General features: G+C 54.8%; 1 protein-coding gene across 1 annotated transcript in view; it reads left to right on the top strand.

The window, feature by feature from the left end:
- The window catches only part of ELN (elastin), a 40,591-nt gene extending 25,957 nt beyond the window's left edge, over positions 1-14,634 (top strand). The window contains exons 18-33 of the mRNA XM_030796806.1: positions 320-373; positions 1,866-2,024; positions 2,261-2,302; positions 2,975-3,061; positions 3,233-3,289; positions 5,576-5,731; positions 5,823-5,867; positions 6,059-6,157; positions 6,743-6,781; positions 8,673-8,744; positions 8,830-8,889; positions 9,149-9,223; positions 11,376-11,414; positions 11,626-11,679; positions 12,417-12,461; positions 13,612-14,634. Coding sequence (XP_030652666.1) covers positions 320-373; positions 1,866-2,024; positions 2,261-2,302; positions 2,975-3,061; positions 3,233-3,289; positions 5,576-5,731; positions 5,823-5,867; positions 6,059-6,157; positions 6,743-6,781; positions 8,673-8,744; positions 8,830-8,889; positions 9,149-9,223; positions 11,376-11,414; positions 11,626-11,679; positions 12,417-12,461; positions 13,612-13,655 — 1,127 coding nt within the window. The 3' untranslated portion in view covers positions 13,656-14,634. The remainder of the gene's footprint in view (positions 1-319; positions 374-1,865; positions 2,025-2,260; positions 2,303-2,974; positions 3,062-3,232; positions 3,290-5,575; positions 5,732-5,822; positions 5,868-6,058; positions 6,158-6,742; positions 6,782-8,672; positions 8,745-8,829; positions 8,890-9,148; positions 9,224-11,375; positions 11,415-11,625; positions 11,680-12,416; positions 12,462-13,611) is intronic.
- The last annotated feature ends 2,154 nt before the right edge of the window (positions 14,635-16,788 follow it).

The following is a 16,788-nucleotide window of genomic DNA, read 5'->3' as shown; positions in this document are numbered from 1 at the left end:
TGGAGATTGCAGTGAGCTGAGATCGCACTATTGCACTCCAGCCTGGGCAACAAGATTGAGACTCCATCTCAAAAAAAAAAAGAAAAAAAGATAAATGGACAGGTATAGAGGTGGGTCATTGGGTAGATGGATGATGGGGGTGGCTGGGTATACAGATGGGCAGGTGGGTGGACATCAGTGCATAAATGGATGTGTAGCCAACTCTATGTTGGCGTGAAAGGAGATGGCCCAACACACAGATGAGTAGACAGAGGGGTACATACTACACAGCTCTCCTCCAATCTCTCCTGAGCATTTGTGTCCCTCTTGGTCTCTCCAGGTGTTGTGTCACCAGAAGCAGCTGCTAAGGCAGCTGCAAAGGCAGCCAAATACGGTGAGTGCTATGCTGACAGCTCTGCCCCACCCTGTCCTGGCCTTTACTTGCCAGAACTAAAGGACTCTCCTCTACTTGCCCAGAGAAGGGAAGTGACTTGCCCAGGGTCACCGAGCAAGTCACCAGCAGGCCTCAGGACCATGTCTCCCCCATTTGTCTCCCACCACAGGGCCATGGGGCTGAGTGGTGGGGAAGTCCCAGGATGGCATTCCCAGTGGGGACAGTGACCCTGATCCTCCCTGCTCTGGCCAAGGCCCTCTCAGAGGAGCCCAAAACTGCCTGGGGATGTGGATTCTGCCAATAGTCTCTCTGCATCCAACAAAGGGGGTCTTCCCGAAGTGCTCAGAGAGGAGAGGGGCCGGAGGAGGACTGAAGAGTGTCAGTAAAGGCTTCATGGTGGGGCTGGGTGCAGTGGCTCACACCTGTAATCCCAGCATTTTGGGAGACCAAGGTAGGAGGATTGCTTGAGGCCAGGAATTAGAGACCAGCATGGGCAAAATAGCAAGACCCTGTCTCTACATAAAATGTAAAAATTAGCTGGGCATAGTGGCATGCGCCTGTTTGTTCCAGCTACTTGGGAGGTCGAGGCAGGGGGATTGCTTGACGCCAGGAGTTTGAGACCAGCCTGGGCAACATAGCAAGACCCCACCTCTACAAAAAATAAAAAATAAATGAAAAATTTTAAATTTTTTTTCTTTTTCTTTTTCTTTTTTTCTGAGATAGAGTCTCACTCTGTCACCCAGGCTGGAGTGCAGTGGCACAATTTTGGCTCACTGCAATCTCTGCCTCCCAGGTTCAAGCAATTCTCATGCATCAGCCTCCCAAGAAGCTGGGATTACAGACATACACCACCATGCCTGGCTAATTTTTGTATTTTCAGTAGAGATGGGGTTTTGCCTTGTTGGCCAGGCTGGTCTCGAACTCCTGGCCTCACATAATCCACCTGCCTCGGCCTCCCAAAGTGCTGGGATTATGGGCATGAGCCACTGCACCCGGCCAAAAAAAAAATTTTTTTTTTTTTTTTTGAGACGGAGTCTTGCCCTGTCACCCAGGCTGGCGTGCAGTGGCGTGATCTCTGCTCACTGCAAGCTCCACCTTCTGGGTTCAAGTGATTCTCCTGCCTCAGCCTCCCATGTAACTGGGATTACAGGTGCCCGCCACCATGCCCGGCTAATTTTGTATTTTTAGTAGAGATGGGGTTTCACCATATTGGCCAGGCTGGTCTCGAACTCCTGACCTCAGGTGGTCCACCTGCCTCAGCCTCCCAAAGTGCTAGGATTACAGGCATGAGCCACTGCGCCCGGCCCCACATTTTTTTTTAAAGGCTTCATGGTGGAGGCTGCTGGGGACCCAGGCATCCCAGTTTTCTGTCTTTTATGGACAAGGCCTGGGGGAAATTTACATCCTCTTTCCCAATCCATCAGCATCCCTCAGAGCCCACCCAGCCTCTCTCACTGAGCTTCTTTTCTACTTGGCTCCCTTCCCTCTGCAGGGGCCAGGGCCGGAGTTGGAGGCATTCCTACTTACGGGGTTGGAGCTGGGGCCTTTCCCGGCTTTGGTGTCGGAGTCGGAGGTATCCCCGGAGTCGCAGGTGTCCCTAGTGTCGGAGGTGTTCCGGGAGTCGGAGCTGTCCCAGGAGCTGGCATTTCCCGTGAGCCTTAGTCACATCTGGGGACATGGGTTGAGAAGGGATGGAGGCTTCTTGTCTGCTCGGCTCTGCAGGGGCAGTGGGGACTGTAGATCGGGGTTGAATGTGCTCAGGGAGGAGTTGGGGGAGAAGAAGGGAAGTCGTATCCATGCCTTACAGGGCAGAAGAGCTTTAAACACGGCTTGGAGGAGACCCAGGCAAGCCTTCTGAGGGTCTCTTTCTTTCTCGTTTCCTTGTAGCCGAAGCTCAGGCAGCAGCTGCCGCCAAGGCTGCCAAGTACGGTAAGTGCCCCTGCCCTTCGTGTCCCCAAGCCCTGCTCTCCCGCGGGGCTCAGGGTCCAACCTCAGGGCAAACTGGCTCCCAGGCCTCCAGGACTGAAATGGCCTGGACCAAGGTCACGAGGCCCCTGCCCCATCTTCCAAAGCCACACTCCACTCTTACTGTCCTTTTCAGATGCCCCCTGTTAGGACTGTTGGTGACCTGCTCATCACCCCACCCCCCAACCCCCACCCCCAGAATTGAAGGTGCCTGGCCGGGTTGGGTGGCTGACGCCTATAATCCTAGCACTTTGGGAGGCCGAGGCAGGTGGATCCCTTGAGGCCAGGAGTTTGAGACCAGCCTGGCCAACATGGTAAAACACTGTCTCTACTAAAAATACAAAAATTAGCTGGGCACGGTGGCGGGCACCTATAGTCCCAGCTACTTGGGAGGCTGAGGCAGGAGAATGACTTGAACCCAGGAGGTAGAGGCTGCAGTGAGCAGAGATTACACCATTGCACTCCAGCCTGGGTGAAAGAGCAAGACTCCGACTCTAAAAATAAAAAAATAAAAATAAAAAGAATTGAAGGTGCCAGGAAGCCATTCTCTTCTTCCCCCGATTCTCCCACCCACCCTTGCTCCCCCAAAAAGTGAGCACTGGGAGGGGCGAGGCTGAAAGTTCTCCACTCCCCCAGGTGCTGCAGGAGCAGGAGTGCTGGGTGGGCTGGTGCCAGGTGCCCCAGGTGTAGTCCCAGGTGTGCCGGGCATAGGAGGAGTGCCAGGTGAGCTGTGTCTCCAGCCCAGAGATGGGTTTGGTTTGTCTCATGGAAGGGTCCCTGGAGTTGACCAAGGTCGACTGCACCATTTTACAAACGGGAAGACTGAGCCTAGAGATGGGAAGCAGGGAGGGGTGCGAAAGACCACTCCCTCACCCCTTCTCTTCACACCTCCAGGAGTGGGGGCCCCAGCAGCTGCAGCTGCTAAAGCAGCCGCCAAAGCCGCCCAGTTTGGTAAGTCCCCTTCACCCCCGCCATCGGCTCACGGAGAACTGCTTTCTCCTGTGCCCTGCTCTGGGGTCTGACTGCCCAGCTCCCTGTTCCTTTCCACCCCACATTCTGGGGTGGGCTCTCCTTAGACCTTTTGGCCCACTTATGAATGACCTCTAGGAGTGTGGGTGACGTTTCTGATTAGGGAAGCAGGGTGAGCAGTGTGAGCCTCCCTGTTCCTAAAGCCCCTGGTGCCTCCCAGGCTATTGGGGACCTGACCTCATGCTGAGCTCCAGCTCCCCTTGAGGGACTCCAGTTCTCCTCCTTCTCCTTCTCCTTCTCCTTCTCCTTCTCTTTCTCCTTCTCCTTCTTCTTGTGCTCCTCTTCCTTCTTCTTCTTTCTTCTTCTTTCTTCTCCTCCTCCTTCTCCTTCTCCCTCCTCCTCCTTCTCATTCTTCTTCTCCTTCCTCTTCTTCTTTCTTCTTCTCCTCCTGCTTCTTTTCCTTCTCCTCCCTCCTCCTCCTTCTTCCTCCTCCTTCTTCTCCTCCCTCCTCCTCCTTCTTCTTCTCCTCCTCCTTCTTCTCCTCCTCCTGCTTCTCCTTTCTTCTCCTTCTTCTTTCTTCTTCTTCCTCTTTTTCTCCTTCTCTCTTCTTCCTTCCCCTCCTTCTTCTTCCTCTTCTTCTTCTTCTTCATCTGCTCCTTCTTCTTTCTCCTCCTTCTTCTCTTCTCCTTCTTCTTTCTTCTCCTCCTTTTCCTCCTTCTTCTTTCTTCTCCTTCTCCTTCCTTTTTCTTGAGATAGGGTCTAGTTCTGTCACCCAGGATGGGGTACAGTGCCACAATCATAGCCCACTGCAGCCTCAACCTCCCAGGCTCAAGCAATCTACCTGCCTCTGCCTCCCAAGTAGCTGAGACCACAGGTGACCACCACCATGCCTGGCTAATTTTTTAATTTTTTTGTAGTGACAGCGATCTCACTGTGTTGCTCAGGCTGGTCTCAAACTCCTGGGCTAAAGCGATCCTCCCGCCTCTGCCTCCCAAAGTCCTGGGATTACAGGCGTGAGCCACCACACCTGGCCTGCAGTACTTCTTGTTCTCCATCTCTTGCTACATTTGAGGGCCACCCTGACAGCCCCAGGTGCCCACACTTTTCTGAACATGGCAAATTGTGGCAGCACCAATTGTAGAGCTCAACTGTTATGTCAAGCCCTGGGCATGGGGTCTGTAGGCCTTGGCCCTAGGGACCTGTGGGCTGAAAGGTCCAGATCAGAATCTCTAGGACTGAATAGGCCAGAGGGCATTTCAACTGCAGGTCTGCTGAGCCCCAAATTTTCACACAGCACTCTTTATTATTTGTTTATTTGAGACAGGGTCTCACATTGTCGCCCAGGCTGGAGTGCAGTGATGCCACCATAGCTCACTGCAGGCCTCAAACTCCTGGCTTAAGCGATTCTTCCCCTTTAGTATCCCTAGTAGCTGGGGCTACAGGCACATGCCACCATGCCCAGTTTAAAAAAAAAAAAAAAAATTTGTATGCGATCCTCCCACGCTGGCCTCTCAAAGTGCTGGGATGACAGGCATGAGCCAACATGCCTGGCCTACAAACAATCTTATAGAGTTGATTTTATTTTTCCCATTTTACAGATGTGGAAACTGAGGTTCCCGGAGCTTAAGTAACTTGCCTACAGTTGCACAGCTAAGCGGTGGCTGAGCTGAGATTTGAACCCAAAGCCTTTCTGTCTTACGAAGCCCCTTATATAATGTGAATCTGCCTCCATCAGCCTCAAATCTCCAAGGGGTCCTTGTCACTGAAAAGGTTAAGAACTCCTGGCCAGATGCAGCAGCTCACAACTATAATCCCAGAACTTTGGGAGGCCGAGTCGGGTGGATCACCCGAGGTCAGGTATTCAAGACCAGCCTGGCCAACATGGTGAAACCCTGTCTCTACTAAAAATACAAAAGATTAGCCAGGCATGGTGGTGCACACCTGTAGTCCCAGCTACTCAGGAGGCTGAGGCAGGAGACTCGCTTGAGCTCGGGAGGTGGTGGTTGCAGTGAGCCGAGATCACGCCATTGCACTCCAGTCTGGGCGATAGAGTGAGACTCTGTCTCCAAAAAAACAAAGTTATGAACTCCTGAGCCTGCACACACTTCATATTAGGGATGAGGAAGCTGAGGCCCAGCAAGGGAAAGTAACTGATCCAGGATCACACAGCAAATCTATGCCAGGGCCGAGGCTCCAGCCCTCTTTCCATAAGCTTCTGTCCTCTTTGATCGGGCCTTGGTTAATGATCAGCTCTTCTCAATCTTGCAGGGTTAGTTCCCGGTGTTGGCGTGGCTCCTGGTGTCGGCGTGGCTCCTGGTGTCGGCGTGGCTCCTGGTGTCGGCGTGGCTCCTGGAGTTGGTGTGGCTCCTGGAGTTGGTGTGGCTCCTGGAGTTGGTGTGGCTCCTGGCGTTGGCATTGGCCCTGGTAAGTTTCATGACTCAATGAGCCTGAGGGGCCCCTGAAGCCTCCATGGGCCCTGCCTCCATCTCTAATCCCCTCTCTCTCCCTCCCCCAGCTGCAGCAAAATCTGCTGCCAAGGCGGCTGCCAAAGCCCAGCTCCGTGAGTGCCTCGCCCACCTTTCTCTCCTCTCCCCAAAGATCCCAGAGCTGGTTAGGGGCAACGGCCAGGGAGGAGGCTGCTGCTTGGATCTGGGCCCCTTCCTTTGGGACTAGGCTCAGCTCCCTGGGCACGACACCTCCTTAGGGGCATGCTCCCTGCCTGCTGTCGCCACCACTGCCCTCTGTCTGCAGGAGCTGCAGCTGGGCTTGGTGCTGGCATCCCTGGACTTGGAGTTGGCGTTGGCGTCCCTGGACTTGGAGTTGGTGCTGGTGTTCCTGGCTTCGGGGCAGGTGCAGATGAGGGGGTTAGGCGGAGCCTGTCCCCTGAGCTCAGGGAAGGGGATCCCTCCTCCTCCCAGCACCCTCCCCAGCACCCCCTCACCACCCAGGGGTGCACAGTAAAATCCTTGTTAGGTTCTCCTAAGCATCTGGGGAGGAGGGCAGACCAGGCCAAGGGACCCCAGGCTGCCCAATTGTAGAGTATCTGCCTCCTCAGTAGAGGGGTGGCAGGGCTCCAGACTGAGAAAAACCCTGCCCTCCACCCAGGGAAGGAGCAGGTAGATCAGCCTGGCTCCTCTTCAGCAGTGCTCTGTGGCCAGAGGACCACTAGGAACTCCAATTCTTCACCGGCTGGTTACTGAGCCCTGCTCTGTGCCCAGCCTCAGGCAGGCCATGCTAGGCCTGGGGAGAGAAGGAGGGGGCAGACGGAAGGCGGAGGCACTGTTCAGCCCCAAAGCTCTGTGCCTGTACAGCTTCAGGGCTTTGAGGAAGCAATAGAGGCCAAGGAAGTCAGGGAGGGCTCCCTAGAGGAGGCGGCAGAACTCCCAGGCACAGAGCTCTGCTCCTGACCACCCCCCAACTTTTCTTTCTCCCCAGTACCTGGAGCCCTGGCTGCCGCTAAAGCAGCCAAATATGGTGAGTGCACCCCACAACCACTTGTGGCTCCCTTGCCACCACACCATCCCTGACAGCACAGGACTGGGGTGGTCACAACAGAAAAAGGCAGTTTCGGCCAGGCGCGGTGGCTCACGCCTGTAATTCCAGCACCTTGGGAGGCCGAGGGGGGCAGATCACCTGAGGTCAGGAGTTCCAGACCAGCCTGACCAATATGGTGAAACCCCATCTCTACTAAAAACACAAAAATTAGCCAGCCATGGTGGTGGGCGCCTGTAATCCCAGCTACTCAGGAGGCTGAGGCAGGAGAATCGCTTGAACCCAGGAGATGGAGGCTGCAGTGAGCCGAGATCACGCCACTGCACTCCAGCCTGGACGACAGAGCGAGACTGTGTCTCAAAAAAAAAAAAAAAAAAAAAAAAAAAAAAAAAAGAAAAAGAAAAAGGCAGTTTCTAGGACACATTTATGACAGTTTAAAAACCTGGCCCCTGCCCACTAAATGCTTATGGTGACTTCAACCCCTGTGACCACCAAAAACACCCTTGAAATCCCAGTTGCCCCCCAGGAGGCAATTCCACCGTCCCTAAGCTTGCTCTGACCCTGACAGTTTCATGGTCCCTGCGTCCAGGAAGGGACTGGGCCTGCTGTGGGTATGAGGAGTTTGGGCAGTCTCTGCCTCCACCCCAGCTCTCTGGCCCGAGCAGAGGAGCTGGTATTCCTCATCTGGGCACCCCCAGCCCCCGCCCGCCCGCCTTCCTGTCCTGCCAGCAGGACTGCTCCCGCCACAAGCCAGCCCAGAGGACGTGGCAGTCCCACAGCCTCTGCACTTGGCGCTCTGGCAGCCCTGCCTGGCCAGACCCACGCTGTCTGTAGCCCCTGCATTCCTGGCCTCCTGTGAGCAGAGTTGGGGGGAGGTGGAAGACTCCCGCAGGGATCCACCAACCAGCTGGGCAGGTCCACTTGGGGCCAGTTTTGACCTCGGAAAAATCCTGGCTTCCTCAGCGCCGACCCCCAGCGGCCCTGGCCTCCTCCCCTGCTCACTGCTGACTGCTTGGCAGGCCTGAGTCAACAGACATTGCCTGGGAAACAGAGTGACGTCACGTGGTGGAGCCGCGAAGGGCGCAGGCTCCCTAGCCACTTCCCGTCCCTGAAGCCCTGAGCACACTGCTTAACCTCTGCTCTGCCTCAGCGTTCTCATCTGCAAAATGGGAATGACAATAGTGCCTACCTTTCCTGCTGCAATGCACAAAAAATGGACTGCTAAGTGTGAAGCACTCAGAATGTTAAGTGCCTGCTGTAGGTACTATTGCCGTTGTTTGTGTGTTTGTTTTGACAGAGTCTTGCTCTGTTGCCCAGGCTGGAATGCAGTGGTACGATCTTGGCTCACTGCAGCCTCCATCTCCCGGGTTCAAGTGATTCTCCTGCCTCAGCCTTCCAAGTAGCTGAGATTACAGGCGCCCGCCACCACGCCTGGCTAATTTTTGTATTTTTAGTAGAGACAGAGTTTCACCGTGTTGGCCAGGCTGGTCTCAAACTCCTGACCTCAGGTGATCCACTAGCCTCAGCCTCCCAAAGTGCTGGGATTACAGGCGTGAGCCACCGCACCGGCCTACAAAAGAACTTTTAAGGCCAGGCACAGTGGCTCACACCTTCAGGAGGCTAAGGCAGGAGGATCGCATGAGCCCAGGAGTTGGAGGCTGCAGTGAACTATGATTGTACCACTGCACTCCAGCCAGGGTGACAAAGCAAAACCCCATCTCAAAATGAAACAAAACAAGGACTGGACTTCCTGTCCACTGCTCCTCCACTGTGTCACATGGCGCCTGCCACCTGTCTGCTTGCCTTGTGTCCCTGGGGCAGGGAGACCCATCGTTCAGAAATGGAACACTCATTTTCCCTCCTCTCCCCGCAGGAGCAGTAGGGCCTGGGGTCCTTGGAGGGGTCGGGGCCCTCGGTGGAGTAGGCATCCCAGGCGGTGTGGTGGGTGAGTTGAAAGCCCAGGAGGGGCGGGGTGGGGAGGGAATCTAACCAGTACAGAGTCCCTCCCTGAACTCGGTCTGTGTTCCCAGGAGCCGTACCCGCTCTCCCTGCTGCCGCAGCCAAAGCTGCTGCGAAAGCCGCCCAGTTTGGTGAGCACTGGGTGGAGGTGGGAGATGCCGCCAGGCCCCCAGGCCCCCAGGCCCCCGGGGTGTGGGAGGAGCTTCTGACCAGGCACTGTAGACTCAGACTCCCTGCCCCAGACACCTCCTGGCCCCACTGTGCCATTAAAGGCCGGGGGAGAGCTCAGGCTCCACCTGGGTCCCTAGAGGACACCTCCACCCTCCACAGGCTGAGGCTTCAGTCCCACCTTTCTGACCAGCGGAGTCTAATGCTCAGCTGTCTCCACAGGCCTAGGGGGAGCCGCTGGGCTCGGAGGACTCGGAGTCGGAGGGCTTGGAGTCCCAGGTGTTGGGGTCCTTGGAGGTGAGAGTTGTTCTGAAATCAGTGAGTGTGTGGGGTGTGCGTATGCGAGACAGAGATGGAGACACAGACAGAGACTTTCTTTCCCACCCCTGCCACGTCTTTGCTCAAGATGTCCTCTTGGCCAGGTGCGGTGGCTCATGCCTGCAATCCCAGCATTCTAGTAGGCCAAGGTGGGCGGATCACTTGAGGTCAGGAGTTTGAGACCAGCCTGGGTGACATGGTGAAACCTCATCTCTACCAAAAATACAAAAATTAGCCAGGGGTGGTGGTGGGCACCTGTATTTCCAGCTACTTGGGAGGCTGAGGCCAGAGGATCGCTTGAGCCCAGGAGGCAGAGGCTGCAGTGAGCTGAGATGGTACCACTGCCTTCCAGCTTGGGCAGCAGAGTGAGACTCTGTCATATTAAAAAAAAAAAAGAAAGAAAAGAAAAGAGGCCAGGCATGGTGGCTCATTCCTGTAATCCCAGCACTTTGGGAGGCCGAGGTGGGCGGATCACCTGAGGTCAGGAGTTCGAGACCAGCCTGGCTAACATGGGCTCCAGCGACTCCAGCAATGTCTCTACTAAAAATATAAAAATTGGCCGGGCGCGGTGGCTCGCGCCTGTGATCCCAGTACTTTGGGAGGCCGAGGCGGGCAGATCACGAGGTCAGGAGATCAAGACCATCCTGGCTAACACAGTGAAACCCCGTCTCTACTAAAAAATACAAAAAATTAGCCGGGCATGGTGGTGGGCACCTGTAGTCCCAGCTACTCGGGAGGCTGAGGCAGGAGAATGGCGTGAACCCGGGAGGCGGAGCTTGCAGTGAGCTGAGATCGCGTCACTGCACTCCAGCCTGGGCAACAGAGCGAGACTCCGTCTCAAAAAAAAAAAAAAAAAATATATATATATATATATATATATATATATATATAAATTAGCTGGGCATGGTGGCACATGCCTGTAATCCCAGCTACTCAGGAGCCTGAGACAGGAGAATCGCTTGAACCCAGGAGGCAGAAGTTGCAGTGAGCCAAGATCACACCGCTGCACTCCAGCCTGGGCAACAGAGCAAGACCTCATCCCAAAACAAAATAAAAACAAGAAATGTGGCAAACGGGAGCTGGGGCTATCCGTTGCCGCCAGGGTCCCAGTCCTCCTCCTCTCTTCTCTCTTTCAACCCACCTGACCACTGCAGTGGGAGTAAATTAGGAGAATGATGGTTATGCCAATTGTCCAAGAAAGAAATCAAAGCTTGGAGAGAAATTGCTTTCCCTAAGTCTCCACCATCGTGGCCGACCTTGTGTGGCCGTTTCCCCCTTTCTTGGGCTATCATTGTGTCTCTCCCTGTAAACCAGCCTGCATAGCTCTTCCTGTGAGTGCCACAAGACCGGACACACAGTAGGAGCTTAACAATTAAGACTTTTGGGGCCGGGCATGGTGGTTCATGCCTGTAATCCCAACACTTTGGGAGGCTTAGGTAGGTGGATTGCTTGAGGCCAGGAGTTCAAGACCAGCTTGGACAACGTAGCAAGACCCCCACCACCACCATCTCTACGAAATATTTAAAAATTAGCTGGGCGTGGTGTGTGCCTGTAGTTTCAGCTACTTGGGAGGCTGAGGCAGGAAGATCACTTGAACCCCGGAGTTAAGGGCTGCAGTGAGCTATGATCGAGCCACTGCATTCCAGCCTGGGCAACAGAGCAAGACACTGGATAGATGAAAGAGAGATGGGGGGATAGACACTGGGAGGATGAGTCCATAGGCAGACGGTAAAGGGTGAGTGGGTCAGAAGACAGGGCTCAGACAGGCACAGTGGCTCACACCTGTAATGTCAGCACTTTGGGAGGCCGAGGCAGGTGGATCACCTGAGGTCAGGAGTTCGAGACCAGCCTGGCCAACATGGTCAAACCTGTCTCTATTAAAAATACAAAAATTAGCCAGGCGTGGTGGTGGGTGCCTGTAATCTCAGCTGCTCAGGAGGCTGAGGCAGGAGAACCGCTTGAACCCAGGAGATGGAGGTTGCAGTGAGCCGGGATCACGCCACTGCACTCCAGCCCAGGCGAAAGAGTGAGACTCCGCCTCAAAAAAAAAAAAAAAAAAAAAGGAGACAGGAGACAGGGTCTGACAGGTGGCAGTGGCATTCCTGAGCCGTCATGTGCCTCATCTCCCCAGGTATATCTCCAGCTGCAGCCGCTAAAGCAGCTAAATACGGTGAGTTCCCCTCTGATGCATTCCTGCCAGTGGCCTGCACCCACTGCCATGCCCATCACCACCCTCCCCCAGCCCAGCTCAGGCCTCCCTCTGGCTCCCCCTACCCCTGAAGATCTTGTTTAGGACATTCCTTACCCCAGAACCCAGCAGGGATATCAGGGCCTCTTCCAGATGGGGGTGCCTTATCCTGACCCCACCTGCCTCTTCTCAGGTGCTGCTGGCCTTGGAGGTGTCCTAGGGGTTGCCGGGCAGTTCCCACTTGGAGGTAGGGGCGGCCAGCTCTGCTAGGTAGTCCTCAGCTCTGTCCCGATCTAGAGGGGGCCTGTCTGTCTAGCAGTGGGGACTCCCAGAGCCCATGTCCACACAAGGACAGGAGACTGGGGCTGGCGAGGGCACTTTAGGATCGCAGATGTACTGGGCAAACGGGCAAGCTATAAGGTTGGGGACAGTGCCAGGCTGAGCTCAGGGTTGAGGCCATGAGGTGCCACGCCTGGTTGCTAGGTGGGGGCATGTTGTGTTGAGAAAGCCACTCTGGCTATAGTGGGGGGGATTGGCTGGGCGTGGTGGCTCACGCCTGTAATCCCAGCACTTTGGGAGGCCTAGGTGGGCAGATCACTTGAGGTCAGGAGTTCGAGACCAGTCTGGTCAACATGGTGAAACCCAATCTCTACTAAAAAAAAAATGCAAAAATTAGCCAAACGTGGTGGACACCTGTAATCCTAGCTACTCGGGAGGCTGAGGCTGAAGAATCACTGGAGCCTGGGAAGCGGAGGTTGCAGTGAGCCAAGCTCGCACCACTGCACTCCAGCCTGGGCGACAGAGCAAGACCCCATCTCAAAAAAAAAAAAAGAAAATAAAATATAAAAAATTATATAGTGGGGGGGATGGAGAGGAGGTGATCCCAGGCAGAGGGTCTTGGGTGAGCCAGTGCAGGCAGAAAGTGATGAGGCTGGAGTCAGTTTCCACCCCTACCAACCCACCAACCTGAAATCTCTCCTGCAGGAGTGGCAGCAAGACCTGGCTTCGGATTGTCTCCCATTTTCCCAGGTATGCCAGGCTCCCTGCCCCTGGGCCCTGCCCTGGAGCGCCAGCCACCTCCTCCCTCCTCTCCTGTGTCATCTCCTGCTTAGAAGGGCTGAGCCAGCACCCAGGGGTGGACCCCACAGCCTCAGGTCACACGAGGCTGGACCCCGAGCTGAACATAGAGCATCCCCTCCTTCTTGCTGACCTCTTACAAACACAGGGAACATTCGCTTTTTAAAAACACATTTCGTGGCCAGGTGTGATGGCTCACACCTGTAATCCCAGCGCTTTGGGAGGCCGAGGAGGGTAGATCGCCTGAGGTCAGGAGTTTGAGACCAGCCTGGCCAACATGGCAAAACCCCGTCTCTATTAAAAGTACAAAAATTAGCCGAGCTGAGACTGCACCACTGCCCTCCAGCCTGGGTGACGACAGAGCAAGACGATTGCGTCTCAAAAAAACACCAAACAAACAAAAACAATTTCAGAGGCAGGTGTCTGTTCCTGTCTTACTCTCTGCTCACTGCCACCAGGTGGCGGTAAGGAGCCATATCAGGCTCAAGCAGGGGTAGGAACTACTCCGGGCCGCGCTACTAGACAATGGTGCCTTACCTAACACAGACTGATGCCTTGAAACAGGGTTCACCCATCAGACTATTCCCAGGAGTGGGTAGGAATCCTGGGTTTGAGTCCCAGCTCAGACACTATGTGGATAAGACCCTCTCTCCCTCTACTGGGCCTTGATTTACTTATCTGATGCCCTCTAAGATGTATGGGTCCACCCCACTCCCTGAGAGGGCCATCTCCTGCAGACACTGACTCTCCCTTCATCCCATGTTCCTTGATGGAGCTGCTCTTAGCCTTTCCCCGAAAGGCTTCTTGGAGCAGTGGAGCCAGGAGCCAGTACCAGGCCCTGTCCTTCCCCAGCCAGGCCCCATGACCTGCCCCCTTTTCTGCGAGCGTTGGTTTCATCCAAGTAATATCTTGGGGGCTTCTCCCACCCCATCTGTCCAGTGGAAGTTGATGGCATGGATCAGGTCTGAGTTTGGCCTGGGGCCGCGACTTGGCTTCTCGTGGCTTCTTGGAGCCTCCATTCAAGTGGGTCAGAGCAGGCGGGCATTAGAGCTGAAACTGACAGGGGCCGGACTCACAGTGATGTGCACCTCCTCCCATCCAGGTGGGGCCTGCCTGGGAAAAGCTTGTGGCCGGAAGAGAAAATGAGCTTCCTAGGACCCCTGACTCACGACCTCATCAACGTTGGTGCTACTGCTTGGTGGAGAATGTAAACCCTTTGTAACCCCATCCCATGCCCCTCCGACTCCCCACCCCAGGAGGGAACAGGCAGGCCGGGCGGCCTTGCAGATCCACAGGGCAAGGAAACAAGAGGGGAGCGGCCAAGTGCCCCGACCAGGAGGCCCCCTACTTCAGAGGCAAGGGCTGTGTGGTCCTGGCCCCCCACCCTATCCCTTCCCACCTAGGAGCTCCCCCTCCACACAGCCTCCATCTCCAGGGGAACTTGGTGCTACACGCTGGTGCTCTTATCTTCCTGGGGGGAGGGAGGAGGGAAGGGTGGCCCCTCGGGGAACCCCCTCCCTGGGCTCCTCTAAAGATGGTGCAGACACTTCCTGGGCAGTCCCAGCTCCCCCTGCCCACCAGGACCCACCCTTGGCTGCCATCCAGTTGGTACCCAAGCACCTGAAGCCTCAAAGCTGGATTCGCGCATAGCATCCCTCTTCTCCTGGGTCCACTTGGCCGTTTCCTCCCCGCCAATCGCTGTTCCCCACATCTGGGGCGCCTTTGGTTTGGAAAACCACCCCACACTGGGAATAGCCACCTTGCTCTTGTAGAATCCATCTGCCCATCCGTCCATTCGTCCATCCGTCTGTCCATCCATGTCCCCAGTTGACCGCCTGCCACCACTAGCTGGCTGGATGCACCCACCATCAACCTGGTTGACCTGTCATGGCAGCCTGTGCCCTGCCTTCACCCCCATCCTACACTCCCCCAGGGTGTGCGGGGCTGTGCAGACTGGGGTGCCAGGCATCTCCTCCCCACCCGGGGTGTCCCCACATGCAGTACTGTATACCCCCCCATCCCTCCCTTGGTCCACTGAACTTCAGAGCAGTTCCCGTTCCTGCCCCGCCCATCTTTTTGTGTCTCGCTGTGATAGATCAATAAATATTTTATTTTTTGTCCTGGATATTTGGGGATTATTTTTGATTGTTGATATTCTCTTTTGGTTTTATTTTTGTGGTTCAGTGAAAAAAAGAGAGAATTTTTTTTTTCTGATCGGGGAGCTGTATCCCCAGTAGAAAAATCATTTTAATCACTCTGATATAACTCTGGATGAAACACACCTTTTTTTTTTAATAAGAAAAGAGAATTAACTGCTTCAGAAATGACTAATAAATGAAAAACCTTTAAAGGAAACTGTGTCTTAGCTTCCTTCATATGATTTAATTTGCCTTCAACTTGCTGGCCTGGATGGGGATCAGGGCTCTGCTTCAGGGAACCTCCACCACCCACAGTGTATTTGAGAGGTTGCCAACCAAAAGCCCCTGCTGCCGGCTTCTGGGGCATCGATCTTTCTCCAAGTTTGGCTTGTTCTTTAACAATGAGGCCAGGAGTCTGAGACCCACCTGGACAACATAGCTGTCCAGTGAAGAATCACTTTGTACCCCATAGCTACAAAAAAAAAAATTACCCAAGATTGGTGGTGGTGCATGCCTGTGGTCCCAGCTACTCAGGAGGCTGAGGTGGGAGGATCGCTTGAGCCCGGGAGTTCGAGGCTGCAGTGAGCTATGATTGCGCCACTGCACTCCAGCCTGGGTGAGACAGCAAGATCCTGTCTCAAGAGAGAGAGAGAGAGAAACAGAAAGAGACAGAGAGGAAAGATGGCTGACCTAAGAAAATGCAGAAGACAGTCAAGGGTAACCATTTTCCTCTGAAACAGTCCCCTCTGAGGAAGACCCACTCTCATGTGTGGCCCATGTAAGGCCATTTGGCTTGAGAAGTGTAAGAAGTGACAACCAGCAGCAGGTTCAGCTTCACCCTTACTCAGATGCACCCATACCCATTCTGGCCCTTCCTCCTCCCCTTGAGGCCAGAAATCCATGGGGCCCAGGAATGTGTTCACCTGCAGCCCACATCCCTACCTCTAGACCATGCTCTGGATACCAGATACTGGAATTCCCTTCCCCAACCACCAAGCCCACTTCCAGGGCTCACTCGGCCTCAGGCCTGTGCCGTCCTCCTGAGAGTGGGCTCCTTGCTGAGTGTGCACACCTCTAAGCCAGAAACGTGGCAACAGAGCTGTTCGTGGGGAGTGTGGATGGGGCTCACTGTGCAGACTGGAGCATATGTGGGTTTGCACGCAAGGATCCTTGCGATCCCAGAAGGAGCTGGGAGGGAAAGAGAAAGCTGGTGGAGAGTATGCTCAGGGAGAGCTTCCCAGAGGACAGTAAAGGGCAGAAAACATTTTACCAGGCAAAGAATAGAACAGAGAGGAGGGTCAGGCTTTTCAGGCAGAGGACAGGACAACTAGAAAGTCTGGTAGGAGAGGGCAGCACTGAGGACTTATGGAGGATGGATTAGGAGGGGGGTGAGTGGTGTGGTTCAAGGAGATGCACAAGAGGGTTGCTGTAATAGTCCAGGGAGGGGTGACAGAGCCTGCCCTAGAATGGTGGCAAAGGAGATCCATCCATCCATCCACCCATCCACCCATCCATCTGTCCACCTATCCACCCATCCACCCATCCATCCACCCACCCATTCACCCACCTATCCACCCACCTGTCCATCCATCCACCCATCCATCTACCCAGCCCCCCACCCATCCATTCATACACTCATCCACCCATCCATCTACCCATCTACCAATCCATCCATCCATCCATCCATCCATCCATCCACCCATCCACCCATCTGTCCATCCATGCACTCATCCACCCATCCACTCTTCCATCCATCCACTCATCCATCCATCCACCCACCCATCCACCCACCTATCCATCCACCCACACATCCATCCATCCATCCACCCACCCACCCAGCTATCCACTCATCCACCCACCCACCCATACATACATACATACACCGTCCATCTATACATTCATCCACCCATCCATCTATTCATCCACACTTCTCCCCATCCACCCATTCCTCCATCCACTCACCCATCCCTCCACCCATCCATCCATCCATCCATCCATCCATCCATCTGTCCATCCATCCACTCATCCATCCACCCACACATCCATCCATCCATCCATCCACCCACCCATCCATCCATCCATACACCATCCATCCATACACTCATCCACCTATCCATCTATTAATCCACTCTTCCACCCAT

This window comes from Nomascus leucogenys, chromosome 17 (assembly GCF_006542625.1).
Source record: "Nomascus leucogenys isolate Asia chromosome 17, Asia_NLE_v1, whole genome shotgun sequence".
In the NCBI taxonomy this organism is placed as follows: domain Eukaryota; kingdom Metazoa; phylum Chordata; class Mammalia; order Primates; family Hylobatidae; genus Nomascus; species Nomascus leucogenys.
This window is presented reverse-complemented; position numbering and strand designations above follow the sequence as displayed.